General features: G+C 34.6%; 1 protein-coding gene and 1 long non-coding RNA gene across 2 annotated transcripts in view; one reads left to right on the forward strand and one right to left on the reverse strand.

Moving 5' to 3' along the window:
* Positions 1-25,426, reverse strand: part of PJA2 (praja ring finger ubiquitin ligase 2) — a 69,769-nt gene that overhangs the window by 21,914 nt on the left and 22,429 nt on the right. Inside the window, exons 4-6 of the mRNA XM_049647693.1 lie at positions 23,948-25,001; positions 14,280-14,465; positions 2,689-2,874 (exon numbers count right to left, since the gene is read on the reverse strand). Of these exons, the coding sequence (XP_049503650.1) occupies positions 2,689-2,874; positions 14,280-14,465; positions 23,948-25,001 (1,426 nt within the window). The remainder of the gene's footprint in view (positions 1-2,688; positions 2,875-14,279; positions 14,466-23,947; positions 25,002-25,426) is intronic.
* LOC125934355 (uncharacterized) lies at positions 14,461-15,535 on the forward strand. Its single transcript, XR_007461345.1, has 2 exons — positions 14,461-14,582; positions 15,446-15,535. It is a non-coding gene; the product is annotated as an uncharacterized LOC125934355 (long non-coding RNA).

Here is a 25,426-nt window from a genome sequence, read left to right on the forward strand (position 1 = left end):
TTTAAATTTCTGTTATTAAGGGGGGCACCTGGGTGGCTCAGTCAGTTGAGTGTCTGACTTTGGCTCAGGTCATGATCTCATGGCTCATGAGTTCGAGCCCCATGTCAGGCTCTGTTGACAGCTCAGAGCCTGGAGTCTGTTTCAAATTCTGTATCCCTCTCTCTCTCTGCCCCTCTCTCGCTCATGCTCTGTCTCTCCCTCTCGCAAGAATAAATAAAACATTAAAAAAAGACATTTTAAATTTCTGTTATTAAGCCATGGTTATAGCCACAGGGAATTAATTTCTCACAGCCTTAATAGGTTAATAATTATAACCCCAATTTCTTCCAGGAAAATAGAGAGTTAAGTAGTTATCAAAAAATAAATAAATGGTACAGTTGAGATTTGTCTAAATCTGAAACTCATGTTTTCTCCACATCACCTCCCACCAGGCCATTTTATAAAATATTCTCTGGGTATTCTACAACACTTCTGTGATGTCATCAAAACAAATAAGTAAACTTTGATAAAGCATTTTTTCCATTTCCTTTTTTTTTTTTCCCATTTCCTTTTAAAGAATCAAAAAGCTTTACCTTTTTTTTTTTAAGTTGTGGTAAAACAAACCAAAAAAAAGGTCACGTTTTAGCTCTAGAGATAAGAACTGCTGTTTGCCATGACTTTTCCTTTTAGTTGTTAAAATGACATGTTACTTTAATATGAAAGTCAAATCCTATTTTACTTTATCAGTCTGTAGCTACTGCCATATAAATTGACATAGTACCATATAAGCAATAATGAGGTGTTACATACCTGCATAAAATTCAAAACAGTAACCTTCAAAAAGTCTGTCTTAAAATTAATGCTAAAATGCTTTCTATGTTAAAAACAAAAAACAAAAAACAAAAAACAAACTACTGAAGCTCCCCAAATTTGGAGACAATCACAAACATCTCTAAAATCTTAACATAACAGATGTATCCAGAAAGATCATCAATGAATTAGAACCTAAAATCAAGTTTTCAAGTTTAAGTTAAAATTATATTCAAAAAAGACCTCATTATTTCTTCAAATTTTTATATGGAACAACCTTTTTTGAAAGTTATTTAGAAATATATATCAAGATCTTAATAAATACCACTTATCTCAGTAATGTCACCTCTGTTAATCTGTCCTAAAGAAATAACCTGAAGTACAAAACAAGTTATATGAGGGGAAAGGTTCACTGTACTATTTCATTGGGGAAAATGAACAATTAAATTTTAGTGCAACTACAGACTGGAGCATCTACATAATGGAGCTATAAAACATTACTCTGATAAAATTTTGAAAATGTCCAAAAGAAAACATTTCTTCATATTAAACCCTAATTGCCTCCAGACATGCACAGATGATGTTACCTAAATCGACAATTCCGTCATCTGCTGAGCATTATGAGGAATGACTTTGCATAGTGGAGGCATCAGACATCATCAGCATCACAAGGAGTTCAGAAAGAGGGTAATAGGCAGACATAAGAGAGGTGGGGGAGAGCTAGTGGTACCAAGATCAGCAAAACTGGGATCTGGTGAGCCACTGCTCTTCCATAAAGTTAGGAAGCCAGAAAATGGGTTTTGGAGGTAAGAATGTTTAAGATGGAATTACAAATTGTTTGTGTGGCTGTGATAAAACACCACTTCTACTTCCACAAATGGGCAATGAAAGTCTGCTTCGCACATCTAATTTGCTCCCCCCTAGGGAGTGAGAATAGGAAACAGTAAGGAGGATTTCAATGAGATGCTGAGTTTCATATCCGGAACAATTTGGAGAAGCACAAACAAGTAGCTAGACACATGGAAAGAGACTCAAAATCATAACTTCTAGAAATCTGCGGAGTTATCAGGTGATGTAAATGAGTTTTTCTTTATTTTTCTCTATTTTCTGTAATGGAATTTTAGCTGGAAAACCAAAACAAATTCTTAAAAATATTTCTGGGTAGACATGAAAACAAAAGTAGTACCAAGCCATTATTTTCTCCAGAAAAAGTAACAAGAGATCTGTTGAACCATATATCCTTTCTACATCTCAATAACCAGCTACTTCCAGAGGCCGACTGCATGTTTGAAAGATAAATCTAACTATAAGCCAAAACAGTTAAATTCTGACCTTTATATCATGAGACCTAACAATTCAATAATCCACTTAATTGTTGTATGCTGCTTTTCCCTGAAGCTCATTATTCTTTGTCAGCATAAACTGAATACTTTCAGCATATCTGGGAAGATATAATTGTCATTTTCCATATTTTGCATACAGAGAAGGATAACTACATTCTTATGATTCTTCTGGTTTAATCACATGTTTTGAAATTCCTCAAGTACTATTTATTAAAGACTCTTCTTTTTTTTTAAAGGATTATACCAAGTGCTATATTTACCATATAGAGCTAAACTTACAGGTTGGAAACCTCAAACCATGAGTTTATAAATAACCAGGATATAAGGTGGGCTTCAAGAGAGCCAAAGGTCAAAGAGGAAAAGAGGTCACTGCCTGGAGTAGTAGGAAGGAGTCCATGTAGGAAGTGACATCCAGAATGAGCTCTGAAGGAGAGGAAGACTAACAAGATGGGAAAAAACACTTTTGAGAGATCAGAGATTCAGTTTTCATAATTTAGAATCATGAACGAATTCTACTCAGTGAACAATTAACCATGGTAATAACACTGCTACATACCTCCAGTCCACATCTAAGTCTTCACTCACACTGGAGTCATCCTCAAGGTTATTGTTACCATCCAGCATGAAAGCTTCTGGCTGTGCAAATTCATTGGCAGGCTCATTTCCCTCATCACTGCTGCTTTCATTGACTTCATTGTACTGTAACCAAGGAATTTCTCCCTCTTCCAAGGATGTCTGTTCCCTAATACAAACATTTTAACGGAAGAAAAAAACTTTATTTTAGAACACATCATAAAATTGTTCTCTAAAAACAGTTCTAAATATTTAGTGCAAACAGATTCTTTATTCTTTAAGTTCTAAACTCTTGGTACTTACATGATTCTAAAAGTCTGCTTTCTTTAACTGTAAAGTTATTTAAAAGGGAAGCAAATTTGTTATAGGGTCATATGTATGTAGAAATAGCTCCCAGTTACATAAGAACCTATTTATTTGATATACAAATTACCTATGCTCCTATACTTCCTCTTTGTGCAGAAGAAAAATAAGAGAAGTTCATTCTAGACAACTTTAATTTTAAAACACTGCTCTTGAGTAGTTTCCCTTCACAGTTCAAATAAAATCAAAATTCCTCAACCTGGCCTACAAATCCCTACATCATACATGCTTTCTCCTTAGCCCTCTTCTCCAATTGTTACCTCCCACCACTCTTCCCCCTATTTACTCTATTTCCTATAATTCTTTCTACCTGTGGAACACATAGAGATCATTTCCACCTCGGGGCATTTCCTCTACCTGAAATGTTCTTTCACCAGATTTTTGCTATTCCCTTCTTGATATTCAGGTCAGAGTTAATGGCAGCTCCTCAGAATGCGTGGTCTTGACAACTCATTTTAAGGAGCTGTCCAGTCACTACCACATAACTGTTTATTTTCATTATAGAAATTACTTCACTTATCATTTTCTTACTCGTTTATTGTTAGTCTTTCTCCCACTAGAAAACAATAAGGTCACAGGAACAGGGACAGACAAATGGTACAAGGAAGAGAAAAAAGAAGCATTTCAAAACACCAGAAAAAAATTATTTCATAAATGATATCAGGACAACTGAGTATTCATCTGGATGGAAGTTAAATCTCTATGTCATTATTTACCCTTTAACAAATTCCAAATCCATATTTTAAAAATGCATGTGCACCCCACCACCATTTCTAAAACAACATGTACATGACTCTCAAGAATCATGAGAAATTTTTACAAAAATCTGTGTCATTGTATGCATGATGCAAAATCTAGAGGCCATAGACAAGATTGTTAACTCATACAACTTACACATTAGAGTTAAAACACCAAAACTTTGGACACAAAGATCAAATTGAAAATAACTCTTTGTAATACATGAGAAACAAAAGTCAAGGCTTCAATGACTGGACAAAAGGTACTCTATGAATTTATAAATAAGACATACTGGTAGCATTTTCTTATTTTTTTTTTTTATTTAACAGAAATAGTATATCAAAGTATATCAAAAGGAAGTTAAATATGACAGCATAGTTTTGGCAAAGCTGAATTTTAGTCTGGGTTTTAAGAAGAAAAATAATGTTATACAATAGCTTACATATTTCAAAAGCAGGTCTAATTAGAATTTTATTCATTCTAACATGCAAATTTAACTTTGGAGATAAAAACATTTATGCAAGAGATGTAGATGATATCCACATATAAGAACACATTTAAAAAAATTTTTTTAATGGTTATTTATTTTTGAGAGAGAGAGACAGAGAACAAACAGAGAAAGGGCAGAGAGAGAGAGAGAGAGAGAGAGAGAGAATCAATCTGAAGTGGGTTCCAGGATCCAAGCTGACAGCACAGAGCCTGACGTGGGGCTCAAATTCACAAACTGCGAGATCATGACCTGAGTCGAATCAGACACTTAATTGACTGAGCCACCCAGGCGCCCCTGAATCAACACATTTTACATACACAAAAACTGTAGCTCTCTACACACCTAAACCCATAATTGTTTCTTTAATCTCAGGTCCTAAACAACACCTCAAAATAACAGGTTTGTAAGATTTAGTATCCAGTATCACTTGTCTAGTAAAATCAGAGAAATTAGAATAAAATATGCTTAATTTGTTGAAGGTTTAATATCTACTATACACTTGATCTCAGCCAAAAGGCTGAGAAGCGATTAATATCTACTATATAAAGTGACTGGATATTTTCCTTTCATGCATCATAATTAGGTCCAATGAAAAACTAAACCCAAAATGGATTCAAAATTCAAAATCAAAGTAAAAATTCCTAAGCAACAGTTCTTTGTTTACACCATTATGAGAACACGTGCCATACTGTATTATAACTCTTCTGGTGACTCATCTGTGTCCTCCTAGACGGGAGCTTTCCAAAAGCACACACAGTGCTGTCTCTCAACATCGTAGCTTCACCCCTTGTAATAAGTGCCTAGCACACAGTAGGTACTCTATTTGTGTTGCAAATGTTACCAAAAAATCCTTGAAAAACAATCTTTTAAAAAACAAATAATTTGGAGATCAAGCCTGAAATAGCCCTTAGGAACTTTTGTTATTTCTGATGTACTCCTACAAAAAAAATGCCCTTCTTTTTCCTATTATACAGATAGCAAATAAGTCAGTTACTACTCTGTACTCAGATATAGAACATAAAACTCAAATATGTTGGTGAAAATGATTCAGTATAAGAATAAATATTAATTTTTGGGTTTTAATTCAAAGAAGAATAAAACTAAAGAAATTATTCTGAATATAAATAGTTTACAACATGTCATTAATACTTTTACTATATAAGGAATTCTTGGCTACGTATGTTGCTTAAACATTTGATTCTGTCTATAATGACTCATAATAACAGTTATAGAAATAGAAAATAAGTCACATATGGTATATGCTTTCAACCTATTACATAAAGTTCACATAAATTCTTACCACTTAACACAAAATTTACCAGGCTAGAAGAGTGGCACTGTGCTGGGCCAGAGTTGGCTTGATATTAGAACAAAACGAATTCTGCTCTTTAAAAAAAAAAAAAAAAAAAAAGATTCTCAACAATAATGTCAAAAGAATCTTTTATTTTCTGTAGCTAACCAAAGAAACAAATATCCCCATGGGAATGTAAGACTATAATGTAAGTTTAAATACTTCAAAAACCTTGGAAATATTTAAAGCAATAGCTCAGTCTTCTTTCTCTCTCCTTATACATACATACACATTTACACGTATACCAGACATACCATGTATAACAACAAATTCACAAAAATTTAGACCGTCAATGTCCTTTCTGAATCATTTTGGTAATTCAAATATTAACAAGATGCCATTATCATGCTGCACAGTAATTTATGAGATTTAAAAAGACATATTATCTAATCATGTCTCCAATGGTCTATTCCAAAAAAGTATTCCAGTAGATGGAAGACGTGGAAGCCTGTGCCTGCCACAACCACCACTAAAGTCACAGGTATTTCAACTGCGAAGGGAAATTGCCAAGTTGTCCTTTCCTTCTGAGCACTTTCAGCACCGCCTGGAGGAAATCAATGCTGCTGCCCTGAGAAGAAACTGAAAATGCTTCTTAACTTAGCCCCACAACCTACTCCCAGTAGGTGAAAATCTTAGAAAGCCATCAGCATCATCTAATCTCCTGACTACAGGCTACACCGTTAACTCAAAGCTTCAGACAAACAGACAGAAGTTCCCTTTACGATATATGATTAAAGATCCATAGTCTTCAATAATAGAAACTAAATTTAATATGTGAATAGCAATATTAAAATTATCAAAATATACAATAAATTAATATGGAATATTTTAAAGAAATTTTCATTAAAAAGTTTTAGAATATGCTATCATATAACCATGCAACATAGAATTTTCTGTGAAATGAAGAAAATGAAAGGCAGACAAATCACATAAAACCGAGTCGTTTCCTTTAGCTAAATGATAAGCAATTTGAGTATCCATTATTTGCAGCACAAAATTTTAGACCTTTGGGTTAATGCCAACATTTTAAAGAGCTGAGGCTTTCATAAAATAATCTAGCTATATTATAAGAAATTTTATAAAAATCCTGGACAGCATGGTTAAGATTCCTAATTAACTGGTATTCGATTAACCAGTTTTCATTTTATAACTCAAGACACATGTAAGAAACTGCTAAGCTTTAGGTATAAGCTCATTTTTAATAATTCTAATTGTATAGCAAATGGTTAAGATTTCAAACCCCTATCTTGGAGGTAAAGCAGTAAGAAGGGTACCTGGGTGGTTCAGTTGGTTAAGCATCAGACCTCAGCTCAGGTCATGATCTCATGGTTCATGAGTTCAAGCCCCACACGGGGCTCTGCACTGACAGCACAGAGCCTGCTTGGGATTCTGTCTCCCTCTCTCTCTGCCTCTTCCCACCCTCAAAATAAATAAATAAACACAAAATAGTAATGAAAAAAAGTAGCAAGGAAAGTAACAGAGGGGCGCTTGGGTGGCTGAGTCAGTTGATTCTCCGACTTCCACTCAGGTCATTATCTCACCATTCATAGGTTCGAGCCCTGCACCAGGCTCTGTGCTGACAGCTTGGAGCCTGGAGCCGACTTTGGATTCTGTCTCTCCCTCTCCCTCTGCCCCTCCCTCACTTGCACTCTGTCTCTCTCTCTCAAAAATAAACATTAAAAAAATTTTTTTAAATAAATAAAGAAAGTAACTGAAATTTTAATTAAGAATCAAAAAAGCCTCAAAGGGAATTACAGCTTATAAAATCAATGGTACTCTGGTTCCATGTCATCCAGTCACAAAGATGGAACCCCAGCACCTAATTTGAAGAAATGTTTCCTTATCCTAATAAATTCAGTGTTAACAGGAAGGGCAAAATATTTATTAAATTTTTAAAAAAAAATTTTAAGAGTAGTTACATAAAGAGTTTGTAAAGTTAACAAAACAGTGGCAAAAACTTAAAAACACGTGTGATGTATTAATTTAAATTCAAAAACACAAATTTTAAATGGACATTGAATATTGTCCAGTAATTATTCAATGTTTACCTAGTAAGTTTGTTGTCTACCTCTCTGAAAGCCTATTTCCAACCTTTTCTTCTTTCCTTCAATTTGACAATCTTCCTATCCTCCCCATCCTCAATATCTAGTAACAATGAGGACACTGAAGTCACCAGAGACTCCTCTTTTCTTCCCACCAGCAAACCTACAGATTTACCTACACTTGTACCTACCTGCTACCTTCCCACTTAATTACACTGCAAGTCTCATCTCCTAAAGGTTCTCTCTTTGACATATGGAGCCTAATCCTTATCTTCTCAAGGACTTCACTTTATCTTTCCTATAATTATTAGTCAGTTATTCTCTGGAACATTCTATAAGCAAACAATCACGTGTCCAGTGTAGCGAAGTGAAGACAACATTTTCTTAGGCCCAGCATCTATCTATGGCTCCTTCCTTTTGTAAAGACTTAGGTATGATAACTGTCTCTGCTCTATTACCTTCAATTCCCTTCATTTTTTAAGTTCTTTTCCCCAAATGAAAAAGATAAACAATCGATTTAAGTTATAAAGTACATTATATTGAATATCCATAAACCCAGCACCCAAAGCAGAAACTAGAATATTATCACTGACTAGCATACATCTTGTGCCCCATACCTATCCTATCCCTTTGACTTCACCCCCCCCCAGAAAAAAAGTACTATCTGAATGCTCTTATCATTCCATTGTTTTCTGAAAGAAGTTTTCACTAGTTTTGTATAGTTTAACAAGATATTTAACTTCTTGTTTTTAAACTTTGTGAAACAGAGATCATACACATTATTTTTCTAGAAATGGTTGCTTTCATTCAATATTGTACCTCTAAGATTCATCCATGTTTTGCATATAAGTGGGGCTCATGCATTCCCACTGCTGTGTAACACTCCCTGTATGAATACACCACTAACTTTTCTCCTGTTAAGTAATATTTGGGTAATAACCAGTTCATAGCTTTCATGAAAAATACTGCAACGAACATTCTTGTACACAACTCCTGGGCCACATGAGGAAGTTTCTCCAGAGTATACACCTAAAAGTGGAACTGCTGATAGTGCACGATGCAAAATGTTAAAATTATTATAGCATTTTAGTTAATATGACCTACTTCACATCTCAACAAGCATTCATATCCTCCAAAACACCTGATATTGTTAAATTTGCTGTTTGTTAATCCAACGGGTAGCTAAAAAATGATACCTCCTTGTGATCTTAATTTACTAATGATCTATGTATCTTTTGATATTTTTATTCATTAATATTTCCTCTTCAGTGAATCATCTGCTCAATTTTTTGAACATTTTGCAATTAGACTATCAGTTTTTCTTCCTGATTTCTAGGAATTCTTTATATCCTGCACATTAACACTCTGTATTCTATAAATACATTCTACTAGTTTCTTTCCTTTTCATTTTCAGTTCCTCTTCTTTTATCTTCCCATCATGCCGTGACCATCAAGATCTCCACGACAATGGCTACTGAAATGGCGCTATGAGCAACACCCTTGCCTTGCTCCTGATTTTGGGGGGCGGGGGGGGGGGAAGTTAATGCTTCATTACTAAAAATGATATCTACTGATTTATTTTGGGAGATACATTTTATCAGGTCAACTGTTCTGATCTTAGTTTCTGAGTTTTTATCACGATGAGGTCTTGAACATTACTAAGTGATTTTTTTCCTGTATCTACAGAATCTATCATATGAATTTTCTCCTGTATTCTGCTAATGTGGTGAATTACATTTACAGGTATTCTACATTAAATCACTTTTGCATTTCTGGAATAAACTCAGATTGGTAATTGAGTTTTATCTGTAAAGAATATACAAATTCAGATTTCCAATAATTCTGTTTGAGATTTTGACATGTATGTTAATGAATGATATAGGTTTATAATTTTCTTCACATACTCTTTCGGTATTAGGGTTATACTGGCCTTAGAATGATTTGGAGAAATAGTTCTTTTTCTATTATCTTGAAGAGTGGATCCTTGAAAGTTTAGTTTAAGAGAATCTGGCTCTAAAACCATCTGGATTAGGTATTTTCTCCACAGTAAGATTTTAAACTACTAATTACATATCTGTAATACGTATAATATTATTCAGGCTTCCTACAAGTTTTGGTGAATTGTATTTTTCTAAAAATTTCTCAATTTCTTCTAAGCTTTCAAATTTACTGCTACAAAGTTCATAGTACTATTCTTAGTCTATCCAATCTTTAATGTACTTGTGGCTGTATACACTTCGTGGCTGTATACACTTCTATATGTATTATCTATTTGTGCCTTGCCTTTATTTTCTTGTTCACTATCCAAGTGGATTGCCTATTTTTCTTAATCTTTTCAAAGTATCACCTTCTGATTTCTTTGATCCTCTCTATCCTGTTTTCTAACTTATTGAGTTTTGCTCTTATCTTTCCTAATTCTAATTTTTATTCCCTTATTTTCCTTATTTTAATGTTTCTTTTCCATTTTAAGTTAAATGCATGGCTTCTCCATTTTCAAGTTTTCTTCTTTTCTAATGTACGTATTTTATAAAGATAAATTTCCCTTTACCAATTTCACTCCAATCCGTCAAATTCTGATTGGTGGCATTCTCAAAACCGGTAAGTTATGAGCATTTTAGACTTCAATTGTAATTTCTTTTTTGTCTTACTGGTAATTTAGAAGGATGAATAATTTTAAATGCATGGATTTTTAAATTTTTTATATTTTTGCTGGTCTGTAGGATATTGATTCTTTGAAATGTGTTAACCTGTGCTCTGCAGCCTAGTCCATGCTCAGTTTTTGTGTGTTTGTGTATTCCATAAACTGGACTGTTCATTAAACCAGGCTTAAATCAGTTGTTCAAATCTGCTAAAGACGGATGAAGTTCTTATATCCATGAATTACAGGCAGTTGAGAAAAGTATTAAAAAGTTTCCCAAAATGATAGTAAATTTTTCAATATTCTCTAGTTTCGTTACATTTTGACTTACATATTTTGAGTCTATTTTATTAGATGCATTCAAATTTAAAACTGTTACATTTTACTGGTAAACTGGACTTACTACATACTGACCCCTCATTCTCGTCAATAATGAAGTCTACTTTGCTAATGCTAATGTAACTGTTCCGTTTTTGTTTAGTTTGCATTTGCTTGAAATACCACTGTCTATCCTTTTATTTTCAGTCTGTATACCTATGCTTTAAGTTCATCTTTTGTAAAACACATTTAACTTAAAAAAATTCCAACTGATTTGAAGCTTTGATTTTTATAAGCAGAGATTAGGCAATTATATTTATTACAGGACTTGTTCCATATTACTTTTACCCATTTCTTTTTTTTCCCCTGTTTTAATGATTTTTTCTCTTTCTTTACTTTTATTTGGATTGACTGTAAATATCTTTTTCCATGTCTTAATTCCTTTTTTCCTCCTCTACAGGTCTCTAGTACATATACTCTTTATTCTTATGTCAAAAGTTAACTTTGAACCCTCTCCCAAACAATACAATTCAACTTTGATCTTCCCCCTTTCAACTTAAATACCATTGCTGTCCACTGTTTAGTTCTGTCCCCTCACTTTTACTTTTTTTTTTTTAAGTGTATTTATTTTGAGAGAGAGAGAAAGAGCAGGGGAGGAGCAGAGAGAGAAAGAGACAGAGAGAGAGAGAAAGAGAGATAATCCCAAGCAGGCTATGTGCTGTCAGTGCAGAGCCCAATGAGGGGCTTGATCTCCTGAACCTGGAGATCATGACTTGAGTAGAAACCAAGCATTAGACACCCAACCAAACGAGCCACCCAGGCACCCCAACTTCTATTTTTTTTAAATGAATTACTGGGCTTTATTACTGTAGGGTATCAATGCAAGTAGTTGATGACCTCCACATCACATATCTATATATCTCTATCTCAATCTCTATATATCTCTATACCTATCTATATCTAATTACAGTCCAGGATCTTTTAAACTTAAATATCAAAGTGTCTACTTACCATCTACACTGTATGTCTAAATAGCACTTAAAACTTTCAAAAAAAGTTTTTACTTCCCATTCCTCTCCCACACCTTCTCATCTCAGTCAGTACAGTAATAACTACCTAAGGCTCAAACCAAGAAAACCTGCCATAACTGATTGCTCACTCTCCCTCATCTCACACCCAATTTACCTTATTATTGATCACTCAAAAACATGCTCAAACTTGTTTACTTTTTTTAATCCTCACTACCATCCCCCAGTCTAATACCCTAGGCCAACCTTCCCCTCTTTTGTACTTCAATCTCCACAAAGCAACTAGAGTGATCTTATATAAATGTGTGACAATTAACTCTTCACTTAAAATCTCCCTGCTCTATGAATAAATTCCAGAGGCTATCTATCCTGCATAGTTTGGTATCTGCGCACCTCATCTCATGTCACTCTTCCTTTCACTCATTCACTTCAGTCCCACTACCTTCATACATGGCAAGCCTTTTCATTTTCAGTATCTCTGCTCTTACCTTTCCTTATGCCTAGAGAGCTCTTCCTCAACCACTAATTCTCATCTTTTAGAGCCCAGCTCAAAAGTCAGTTCCTGAGATAAGCAGCCCATGGCCACTCTAATTAATGTAGGCCCTACCAGTTACCTTCTATGACACAAGGTTTGCTTTCCTTTACCGTAACCATCGCAGTTTATAATTTAGCATGTTTGTATTTTGTTTAATATCTGCGTCTCCCACCACATTGTGAGCTTCAGGAGGGAATCTTAGTTTGTCTTGTTCATGGATATAATCATGGGATCCAGCACAATGCTTGGTACATATTAAATGCTCAATAAATATATGTTGAATGAATAATTGTATCACAAATTATATATAAAAAATTTACTAATAGTAAACTAATAGTGATTCAAGAAGATCAAACATAAAATCAGAAAAGAAAAATAAACACCATTTCAATCACTGTCAATATCAATTATGTTTGTAAACTTCTTTCTTTACAGATTTTCTAATGTATTTTATTTCTTACAGAATTAATTTCAAGCTGGAAACTTAAACCTTTGAGAACAAACTTTACCATCAGTCCAAGTTGAAAGAGTTAAGAAAACCCATTTACCAAAACAGATTCCATGAGAGACTAAAAATTAGAACTAACCAATTATCAGGAAAAAAAATTTAAATTAACAAAGACAAACTACCTCAGAAAACACAAAGCCAAGGTTTCACAATACCAACAACCTTTAAAAGAATAAGCTGTTTAAATTTTTAAACAACCTTTAAAGGAATAAATAAGCTAAACATCAAAGGGTTAAAAAAAAAAGCACACATTGTTTTAGCAAAGTAAGTATTAAACTGTTTTTGAGACAAAAAATGAGACAATCTGCACATATGAATCTCAACATAAAAATCCTATGTCAAATATTAGCAAGCAGAATCCAGCAGCTCAAACATTTCATGACTATATGATCATGTTTATGTCAAGAAGCAAGGGTAAGTGGCTATTAGGAAATCTAATAATAAAATAATTCCTCATGATCATTAGGTCAAAGGTGAAAAATCACTATGATCATTTCCACTGACACTAAAAAAACTTTAATAAAATTTAACAAACATTCTTGCTAGAAACCTATAAAATAGTAACGGGGGATATTTCCTTAGTGTGATTTAGAAGAAAACAATTGTGTGTGTGTGTGTGTGTGTGTGTGTGTGTGTGTGTATAAAATCAACCTAAAAGCCAGAATCATTCTTACTTGGGAAATATTAGAGCAAGGGTTGTGAACCCATGGGTTATTTCCAGCCTGCCACCTGTTTTTATAAATAAAATTCTACTGGAAGACAGCCACACTCATTCATTTACATACTGTCTATGACTACTTTCACACTACAACACTGGAGATGAGTAGCTGCAATAAGACACTGGCATATGAACTGAAAACACCATGCAGCCCTTCACAGTGTAAGTCTGACAACCCCTGTAGTAGAGCATTCTCATTAAAACCAAGAAAAGACAAAGGTGTTTACCATCAATCACTGATTTCAGAAATACCATCTGATGCGATTAGGCAAATATTAAAACCTCAACATTTGTAACTTTCTCTGTTTCTGTGAATAAATCACCGATTTCCATCTTGAGGCTGCCCTTTCTCCATTGTTTGGCAACGGCAGCTCTAAACTCATACCTAACTCAACCAAAAGAATCTTTTAAATGCCCTAATTTTCTTTAAAGCAAAGTAGAAATGTATACTGTATCTCAATAAAAGATAATTAAATTACTAAAATTTTCAATTTAATTGTTCTTTGTAAAACACCAAAAGCACTGGGGTGCATTGATCTCACGGTTCGTGGGTTCAAGCCCCCATGTCAGTCTCTGTGCTGACAGCTCAGAGCCTGCAGTCTGCCTCAGATTCTGTGTCTCCCTCTCTCTCTGTCCCTCCCCCGCTCACACTCTCTCTCTTTCTGAAAAATAAGCACTAAAACAAACAAACAAACACCAAAAGCATAATGAAAAAACTCAGTAGGACTTACTGGTCCTACATAGGGCTTGTATATGGGATCAACAGCATATCCAACATTTGGAAGTGACGTATACCATTCTTGTACAATACATACAAATAAACCTCACTGTTAAACAAAACATACCCTTCCTGTAGAGATAATTCTTGGTTTTCTTCTTCAGGACCACTGCTATCACTCTGTAGTTCAGGTTCATTCTCATCTTTTCCTGGCAAAGTCTCCCAGCTTTCATCACTTGACGACTGATCTTTTTCAGTACCAGAAAATCGATGAGGCAAAGAAGCAGACCACTCTCCATCACTGCATTCTGAACTGCAAATTCAGAACAGAAAGAAAATAAATTGTCATTATAATCGTCATTATATGTGCATTTACCATTTGAAGACATCGTGGTATCGAGTGGATGACTGATGCCACACGATTCATCAGGTGCTAATTCAATTTAAAAAATATTTTAAAAATAAATACATTCAGCAGAATGTAACTTTTTCAAATGAATATAGCACATGGCAAGTTACAGAATTATCGATTTATGATTTTCTTCACTAAAGTAAGTAATTCCATGTTGCTTAGATAGAGGTTCTTCATTTATTAGACATATTTCTAAATAAAAATTTAAATATAATTTGGCAACCATAAATTAAATGCTCTGGAATAAATAATAATAGATTTATTACTCATCTGACCTGACTAAAACAACTTTCTAATTACATATTGACAATGGAAATCCTATCCTCTATGAACAAATTTCTATTACCATCTTTTAAAAGCTTAACTATTTTTTCCTTCCTTTTTTACACAAGATTTTAAAAGGAAATTCAAATTCATAAAAAGCAGCAGAGACAAATCTTTACTGAAGTCCTTTGGTAGGACTATGAACACAAAATAAATTTCAATTCAAGAGAACATTTAGATAAGGAACCAAAGGGATGATAACAGGGTTAATGAAGAACCTCAGAAAATGACTTGGTTGTATTTAACTTTGGTTAATTTGGTTTCATTTAATGACTCTTTAAGTACTAGTCATCTTGTACTACAAAGGTTAAAATATTATTAATGGTGAAAATAAATCTTAAATGCCCCTTCCAACCGTATCAACCATTCTGGTCAAGAATCCCCTTAAAAACTTCCCTTTGTGCCTTGATTTTTGAGAAACAAAAAATTAATAAATTTTAGTTTCTGAAAGAAGTGATAATCGGTAAGAAATTACCTTTTCTTTATGATGATATATTACTAATGGTTATATTATTGATATATTAACTAGTCTAATGAGTTCCTCCTTCTCTGAACAGATGAATCCAGGAGATCAAGATGCTATTAAGAAAAAGTGGCAGTAATGTAAGCTCTGAGGAGTTAGAAGTAAAAAAAAAAAAAAAAAAAATCAACTTCCAATTGTCAGTAAATGATGGGCAGCAGGTCACGTTCTCGAGAAGGAATTTTACATAGCTCTGGCATAGCAAGTAAAAGGTGTTCTTTCAGTTGGATAGAAGCCCAATTGCTTATATTTTGTAAAATTTTCTCTAACACAAAAAACAATCTAAGATCAAATAAATCAGTTCTATACTTGCTCCAGTGTAAAAATTTAACATAGAAAATAGTTCAAAAAGACTTTTTGAATGCTGGCCTATGAAACCTCTCAATTTTATTTAAAAAAATTTTTTTAATGTTTATTTATTTTTGAAAGAGACAGAGCACAAATGGGGGAGGGGCAGAGAGAAGAGGGAGACACAGAATCTCAAGCAGGCTCCTGGCTCTGTCAGCACAGAGCCTGATGCGGGGCACGAACTCACAAACCGTGAGATCATGACATGAGGCGAAGTTGGATGCTCAACCGAATGGCCATCCAGGCACCCCAAAACATCAGGGGTAAGCTCTTACTTTTTTGTTTTAACGTATATTTATTTTTGAGAGAGTGAGAGAGTGCAAGCCAGGTAGGGGTAGACAGAGGGGGAGATAGAGGATCTGAAGCGGGCTCTGCACGGACAGCACAGAGCCTGATGCAGGGCTCCAACTCATGAACTAAATAAACCTTGAGATCATGACCTGAGCTGAAGTCCGAGGCTTAACTGACTGAGTCACCCAGGCGCTCCTTAGACTGTCATCTTTAAAGCTAAATTACCAGCTCCAATTTTGACATCTTTAACAATTCAGCTAAAATTTATTTATTAATTTATAGCAATTTTACTTAAACAAAAACCTCATATTTTAAACATTTTATGATCCTGTCCAGAAAAACAACACCTAAAAAGTTTGTAATATTTTTTTTTTTTTGCTTAATGAAATAAATGATGGAGTATTTACAAATTTTAATATAAAAAGCATGCTTATGATCAATAGTCAATATATTTAAGAAGCCTATGTCACAGACTGGTGACATAGCCTTTCAGACAAATTTGGTCCTTCTACCTGTTTTTTTATGGTCAGTGAGTTACAATTTTTTTTTTACAACTTTATCTTTAATTTTGCCTCTTAGCAAAATCTAAAATATTTACTATCTGGTCCTTTAGGAAAAAAGTCTGCAGATCCCTGGCCTGTATTATTACTACTCATTATACATAACCTTCACCTCTAAGTAGCTAACTTTTAATATATCCTCAGCCCTGACCACTTGGCTTTCATAATCACTAACTGTGCACCAAACATTTTTAGATTTTCACCCTTCTTTTCAAAAGTTGTAAAGCAAAACTCATCTGACAGGTAACTCCTTTCTTGAGTTTCTTTCTAAGGGTATTTCCCTACTCCCAAGCTGAAAATCACAGGTCTTTGACTCCTCACAAAACCCCATGTTTAAGTCCTTTTTATTTTCCATTCCTTCTGTAAAATGACTCCTTTTTCTCCATTTCTCCTAAAAACCCTGGCTCAAGTTATTTTCCTCTAAACCTACACCTAGACAGTTAATTGTTAATCGTTGTCCCTAAGTTTAATCTCACTCAACTCACTTAAAAGATGCATTCTGGGGCGCCTCGGTGGCTCAGTCGGTTAAGCGTCCAACTTCGGTGCTCAGGTCATGACCTCACAGTTTGTGAGTTCGAGCCCCGAGTTGGGCTCTATGCTGACAGCTGAGAGCCTGGTTCGGATTCTGTGTCTCCCTCTCTCTCTGCCCCTCCCCCTGCTTGCACTTTGTCTCTTTCTCTCAAAAATAAATAAATGTTAAAAAAAATTTTTTTTTAAATGTATTCTGAATTATCGCTATTGCTTCAATTTGTATCAAATTACTCCAAATCCTTCACTTTTTTCCTAAAGCAGTATTTCACAAAATTCAGCCATCTGCCTACTGCCCTCACAATTTTTGCTCCAGGTGTCCACTAATGCTGTGTCTTGAGGTTCAGTAGTTGAGGACACAGGTTCTGGATTCAGTCTGCCTGGTTGTGAATACACCACTTACTAAAGCTGTGACATTACTTAACTTTTCTGTGCCTTTATCACCTCACACATCAGGTGAATTTGATAGTAGTATCTAATAACTCCCTGAGTTCATATAAAAAGCAAATGAGTTAATATACACACAATGTTTTAACAGTGTCTGATAAATGATAACCCATCAATAACTGTTAGCAAATCATTTTTAATATTTTTCTAATTTAAATGCTATATTTCCTTTTCAGATCTACAAAGGTATTTAAGTGAACAATGTAGATAAAATGTTGAGCACAATTTTTGGAAAATGGTAAACATTTAATAAAGGTGACAGTTACTTTATTATATAAGCTGTGTGCTTAGACACTTCAATTGGATTTCCAACAGCACACCACCATTTTTCTTTCTTCTCTACCGCAGAAAATCTACTCTAAATCCTTGGTTTGTCTTACTGAATGGAAATATCAGCTTTCTGGTCACCCAATCAACTTTAGTTTTAGTGTCTCTTTATACCAGGGGTCAGCAAACTATGCCCTGACCCACAAGCCAAATCTGGCCACCTGTCTGTTTTTTAGTGGCGGGAAGCTAAGAATGTTTTTATTTTGTTTTGTTGCATTTTTAAGTGGTTATAGAAATACCTATATAATACCCTTGATTTTGCCTTTCGGTCCACAAAGCCTAAAATATTTGCAGACCCCTGTGGTCCATCCAGCGAAGACACAGCAAAGAAAAACCAAACACAGGTAAATGGAAGAGATATCATGGAGCAGGAAAGGGTGAGCAAATTGCTCAGTAGTAGCACTAAAGTAAAACAAACAAACAAACAAAAAAACAAAAAATGGTACCAAGAAAAGTCAATTGGATTTGAGAAACAGGAGGTCACTGTTCACATTATAGAATATACAGATACTACTAGGAGTTAAGATTTCAATGCATTTAAAAGTGCAGAGTGCAGAAATAGAGTGGGTATAGGACATTTATTCTGAGAATTCAACAATGGAAAAGAAAACAAACAGGCAACTGGTTAAAGGAAAAGCAAAATCAAGTAAAGGTTTCCCCCTCAGGATTTAGAAAAATTACAGAATGTGGTAGAAGGAAGCAACTTTGGCATAAGAATAATAAATTCAGGGGTCAGATATGACTACAGATGCAGAATGAGAAAAGTCACCACCCTTCACTGAAGAAAAAATTAAAAACAGAAATGGATACTAACATCGTAATATGGAGAAGAGGAAAACAAGAAAGTTCAGATTTAATTTTTTTACTATCTCTAAGAAAGCAAGAAACAAAGTTATCTACTAAGGGTGACAGGAGTATATGGAACTGAAAGCAGAAAGAGAAAAGATTTAAAAATAACTTTTCAAGGAGAATAAGCAACAGGATAAATAGCACAAAACAATCATGGAATAGTGAGAACCCTTGTCCTGGAATATAAATGCAAATTAGTTAAACATTTTTAAATTCTCAAGTACCACTTTGATTTTTATACAGTTTTTCAATAGGATTGTCTCCTATTAGCATTTAGAGCTGTATTCAAAAGCAGACAACTATTAACTTACTCAAATGTTACATTTCACACATTCAACTGTGAACAAAAAACCCACCTCTTTTCACATATTGGATACAATTACATATGATTTCTAGACAAAATAATTTATGTAGTATAAATCTTAAGTAGAAATAAGATATAGAAGTAAAAGCATCCAAAAGCAAGCTCTTATTCCTCAAATCCCCCAAGGAACTGGTTTGTTAGTCTTCCCTGGCATTTTCACATCGATAAAAAATCAACTATATAGAAGCTAAGAGAAAAGTGAATTTTAGATAATTTTGTTATCTGAGGATCAAAACCACCTTTTGAATTTTATTGAAAATACTCTGGATGGACATTATGTTAAGATACATCATATCTGCATTTTCAGACAGTACACTGAACATAATCTAAGCAGTCTGGGACATTTTACCCCTATTAACAGTGAACTGTTACAATACAGTGATACAAATGGTAGTTGTTCAAATCCATAAGGCTGCTTAATTTAGCAAAGTCCAGATGGTTCTTTCTGAATTGTGCCTGCCTTTTACAATTTTCCGGTCTTTTCCCTAAACATCAGAATATTGTAATCTATAACCCCTTAAAATGCCTGAGGAACAAAGCTATTTATGCCTAATATACTCTTTCTAACTTTCATGAACTTGGAAACAAGATAAAAAGCTAAAATGTGGGGCGCCTGGGTGGCTCAGTGGGTTAAGCGTCCGACTTCGGCCCAGGTCGTGATCTCGCGGCCCGTGAGTTCGAGCCCCGCGTCGGGCTCTGTGCTGACAGCTCAGAGCCTGGAGCCTGTTTCGGATTCTGTGTCTCCCTCTCTCTGACCCTCCCCCATTCATGCTTTGTCTCTCTCTCAAAAATAAACGTTAAAAAAAAAAAAAAAGCTAAAATGTTAAAGCATATGCTTTCAGATCTTTGCTTTGGCTGCTCATAGTTGCTTCATTTGTTGGGAATACATGGATATCAAAGGAGCTCCTTCTTCATGGCTCTCAACTAACTTATATAGAAGAGGAAAGAAACTTAATTCAGTCTCATGATAATTATCTGTATATTCTGTCTTCCTCATAAGGCTGGTGAACAGCCAGGGAACGGGGATCATTATTATTTGCATTTACAGAGTACCTGGGACAAAGTCTGACATTTAGAAGGATTTCAATAAATCCTTTTTGAATATATCAAACTGAAATCAACTAATTGGCAAATATTCCTTTTATTTTCCCAACATCATCAATAACAAAAAGTTGTCCTGACATTTTTATCTCAGGTAAGGTTTTTAACTTTTATTCAATGTCAAAAGCTCTGAAAGAAACCTCAAGTGGTATAAGAAATAGTCAGCGGATGGCATGCCTCTTCCTTCAAACAGTTAGGTCCAAGGTTAAAATGTGCTGGCATGGTTAAAAGGTTCTTTTAAACTCAAGATCTTGTCCTCAAACAGTCATTAAAGTTCTCAGGGTATATTTCAAAAGAGCAGGATGTTAACCTTAGCTCTTTGGTCTAATTCCAAGTCTGGTAATTACATACTGCCTATTAAAATTCCCCTCACAATTCTAATTTAATAAGGTGGTGTTCAGTTACTATCAAACAGCTCAGAGCAATTCTACCAGCTGCAATGTTTATTCCATAAAGTGTAATGTTTCAGGTATGATTAAGTGATCATTTAAAAGTTTTCAGGAAGAAATGGATCATGCATTCATTCAAATACTTTTCACTTTTAAAGAAAGTATGAGCTATACATATTTTTGAACTGTATTTTTTAAAAGTGGCTAAAATTCCTATAACTAAAAACGTCACAGTGATTTTAGTTATGTTCTGGATAAGAGGGTTCTATTTGCAGCTATTATAATACAAACATGGCAAAAAAAATTTTCAAGTAAAGCATCTTTAAGTTTTACAAAGCAGAGAAAACTCAGAAAGAATCTTACAGACTCAAGGAAAGGATGTTTATACTTTCCTTCTCAAGACACTTATTGTAGAATCACTATTTCCCCATTTTTGCAATCTGCTATTATCAGAACTCAGCCAAAGTATAGTAAAACATCTAGTAGATGAACAAGTGGCAAAATGAAACTAAGTTGGAATGTATGGTTATTAAACTTCAACCTTTATCTGAAACCATATTAAAAGGCATTCTGGCAATTGTGATCCTTTGCAGGGAGCTGAGAGTAGAGGAACTGGAAACAGTAGCACAGAAATAGAATTACTCCTCAAAATTGTCCAGACTACTGAAGTGAGGTCCTAATCATATCTCAAGGCTTGCAGATGCAAATGTAGAGCCATTTTCCTTGAGAAGTTATTCTTGTGATGGTAGTTTTCAAAAAACAAAAACAAAACAAAAACCCCTAAGTATTTCGGGTATTTCAATGTGTCTTAAAGATTGCCCCCAGGGGTGCCTGGGTGCTTCAGTCAGTTAAGCATCCCACTTCAGCTCAGGTCATGATCTCAAGGTTCCTGGGCTCCAGCCCCACATCAGGCTCTGTGCTGACAGCTCAGTCTGGAGCTTGCTTCAGATTCTGTGTCTCTGACTCTCTCTGCCCATCGCCCGCTCATGCTCAGTTTCTCTCTCTCTCTCAAAAATAAATACACATTAAAAAATTTTTTTACAAAGAGGTGCCTGGGTGGCTCAGTCAGTTAAGCATCCAACTTTGGCTCGGGTCATGATCTTGCAGTTCGTGGGTTCAAGCCCTGTGTTGGGCTCTGTGCTGACAGCTTAGAGCCTCGAGCCTGCTTCGGATTCTGTGTCTCTCTCTCTCTGCCCCTGCCTCACTCACGCTGTCTCTCAAAAATAAATGGAGAAAAAAAGAAAAGATTGCTCCAAAATTAGTTCCATCTTTTAAGCACACCCTAACTTCAGGCTCTTTAAGTCAATATAGTACTAAAAAGTCAAAAGAAAAAAAAGTTTCCATTAACTGTGTTTTTCTCATCTGTATATTGTTCGTAAAGACCTATCATTGTTTAGAATATTGACATATCACTTAAGGAGACAAATTATAAATAAACATACTAAAACAATACCCTATAACTGTTAAAAGTCCAACCGTCATTCCAGGCAAATAAAATGCTAATGCTACTGACCAGAAAACAAAACAAAACAAAACAAAACAAAAACCCAAAAAACAAAAACCAACAACTTCAAAACCAAGAGCCAAGAAAATTACTCTTGAGGTTGCAATGCAAAAATTTCATCAACTGAATTAGATGACATTAGGCCTGACTATAAAACGCACACACAAAAAAGAGGTTTTTATTATTTTTGATCAATGGTGCCAATGATGAAGGAATGGCCATATAAATTAGTTCCTTCAGGAAAGCATAAATGTAACTGCGGGAAAAAAATCTTATACTTTCAAAAAGGTAAGTTATCTAAGATTAAAAATTGATGTTATTATTTTTTTCAATAGTAATCTAGAGGTATACCAAAGGTTTACAATCAAATCCAAAAATCTTAGGACTGAGTATGTTTTGGAATTCAGATTCTTTTTCTCCGAGATTTACAAATACTACTTAATAATTCCCAGTGGGGTCCAAGTCAAAAACTCAGTAATCAAACACTTTGATATTTCTGCAGCAAACTGTTATGACTGCTTCAAAAAAAGGCCTTATGTTAGTTCAGATCCAGATCTGCATCAAATTAACACCAATTTAGGTTTTGTTGTCAATTTCCATTTTAAGAATTTTGTGGACCTTAACTGAAAAAACAGAATTAAGTTAGGCCAAAGTTCTTAACTCATTTTACCTTAAGCTTAAAAAATAGTAGGTTATATAAATATTGTCTGCCAACCCTTGAAGTTTACAAACTTAAAAAGACAGTAGAAATTACGTTTCATTTGTTTCTACAAGTCACTTACACTGTATTATAGAAGCTTTATCCATCTGCCCAAAGAAACCAGATATATTTTATTAATTTTATGATGTGAAATAAAATATATAAAATGTATTCATATTCAAAAGGAAAAACTTCTTTTGTAGTACTTTCTAGTTGAAAAAAAAGTAATCGTATTTCTACAAGTTAATAAAATCGTGAAACTGCACTGTAACTGAGCATAGGCAGTTTCAACTAGCTCAAAAGGTTATGTGAAAGTTTGGACTCTAGGGTAATGAAAAGAAGATGGACAAAGAAATTTTCCATTTCTCTCTTCTTTCTATGGTCTTACAGTTTGGGGGGAAAAAAGGATTCTATGTAAGAAGAACCAGAATGCTTATTTTAAGAAAGGTTGTATGTTCTCTTAAAAACTGTAAGTTTGGATTGGGCAGTAAGCAGATATGCAAATTCCAGCTCCAAAATTTACTAGCTTTGTGACCTTGAGAAATTAACTCTCTTGTGCTTCAGTTTCCTCATCTATAAACAGGGCAAATAATAATATACACCACATAGAGTTGTGACCAAAAATCAAATGTTAAATAAAAATAGGTGAAAACAAACAAACAAAAAAACACAAGTGACAAAAGGAGCAACAGGAGGAACAGAGAAACAGGTGACATTAATAAATATTAACAAAGTTAATCCAATATTATCAAAATTTGCTGTGATCTTACTTTTTAAACCCAGAATGGGTTAACATAATTTTTTTTAAAATACAATAAATGTTTCCCTGCATTTTATTAGCTGAAATACTATGAACTAAAATAATTAGTATCTGTATCCTTTGTAATAACTAATTATCATTATCTGAACTTACAATTTCTATGAACTCCTAAAATGCTTCAAAGAAAGTTTCTGTGAAAAACTAACCAGTAGTTTGCATGTATGGTTAGCATTCAGTAAATAGGCATATTTGCTAAGTCAAAATATCTAATTCCCTGACCATGTCAGAGCCCATCCATCAAACATAATGGTACCAGAAATAAACCACCTTGCTTATTATGCAATCTGACAAAGCACTGCATGAAATCTTACCTATCTTCATCTTTGTCATACAGTTGGTAATAATCTCCACAACCATTCCAAAAGGTGTTATCCACAACTTCTTGCCTTCCTGCTGTGGCTCCACTTTCTGCTGTAATTTGGTTATGTTCTGTTTCCCTGTGTGTAACTCTTGAGTAAGGTGGATCCAAGAACATGCAGTCATGTTCTCCATCGTAGTCATCACATTTTATTAAGAGGTCATCTGAGCCATTTTCCTCAACTTCCAAAGCCTCCCTCCACCTCTGAACACTTTTTTGTTTAGCCTCATGCCTATTAAAACCTGTTTCTTGGTCCACCTGGCTTGAACTTATCAATTTCCTAACTTTGGGTCTCACTACCTGTTCAGGAGAACTTCCCTGGTTCTTGTTCTTATCACTAGTATTTTGTTCACTGCAAATATGCCCAGGAGCACACACTGAATCTTCAGTTGCATTTTCTCTCTGACTCTCCTGGCTAGTATTATTTTCTTGTTTCTTTCTAACAACGTCATCTTCAGAAGAGGAGCTCTGAAATTCCTGATTGCTCTGATTGACAAACTCAGTATCACCAGTAGAACTTTTGACTAACGGTGCTGAATCTAACTCTTCAAATTCATCTCTTACTTCACAGTTAAAAGAGGGAACTGGTGGTGAAAGACCAGTGTATGCCTCTACCTCTCCATTTGCCAATTCAAATACTGTATTGCTCAGTGCTTCCTGATATCCACCACCTTCCACAACTTCTGCAGAAAGCTGAAGACGGTCATTGGCCTCTCTGTGTGTACCATCTGGGTCGTAAGAGTCAGTATGAACCAATGAAATTCCATTTTGTACACTTGAAGCATCACAAGCTTCTGGAGTATATTCTCCCTCAGGGTGATTATGAAGATTTGTACTGCTTCCTAAAGTCTCCCTGCCTTCCTCACTATGATGTACTGCAGCAAAGGATGGACTGCTCTCAATGGTTTGATTTAATGTTGTATCACAAATGGGAATTTCTGTTTCACTTTTTTCAAACAAAGGGCCGTTGGGTAAAGAAGAATGAACTTGATCCGATGGACTGGAACCTTCATAGAGAACAAAGAAAACATTTTTGGAAACATTAATTTTAGATACAATTTTATTTAATAATGACTATTTAAATAGATATTATGCCAATCATTACTCACTTGAATATGAGTGAATTTCTGACAGGTACTTCTATGCCCCTGAACTTAACTGAGAGCGCCCACTGGTCACCCTATGAGTTCATTTATGCCATTGTATAGCCATTCAATATCCTCTCTCAGATGTCTTTTGGAAGTCTTTTAGCTAACTGCTGATACCTAAAACATTCTGTAAAAGACATTAAAAGGAGAGGCTACTGAAAAACTACACAGTGAGAGGCATAAGTCAAGTCATAGGGTGACCAATGTGCCCTTCTAGTTGTTAAGGTGCACAATTCAAACTTCATTTCTTTTATTATGTGCAAGTAAAAAAACTTCACAAGTAC

Source organism: Panthera uncia, assembly GCF_023721935.1.
Source record: "Panthera uncia isolate 11264 chromosome A1 unlocalized genomic scaffold, Puncia_PCG_1.0 HiC_scaffold_17, whole genome shotgun sequence".
Lineage (NCBI taxonomy): Eukaryota > Metazoa > Chordata > Mammalia > Carnivora > Felidae > Panthera > Panthera uncia.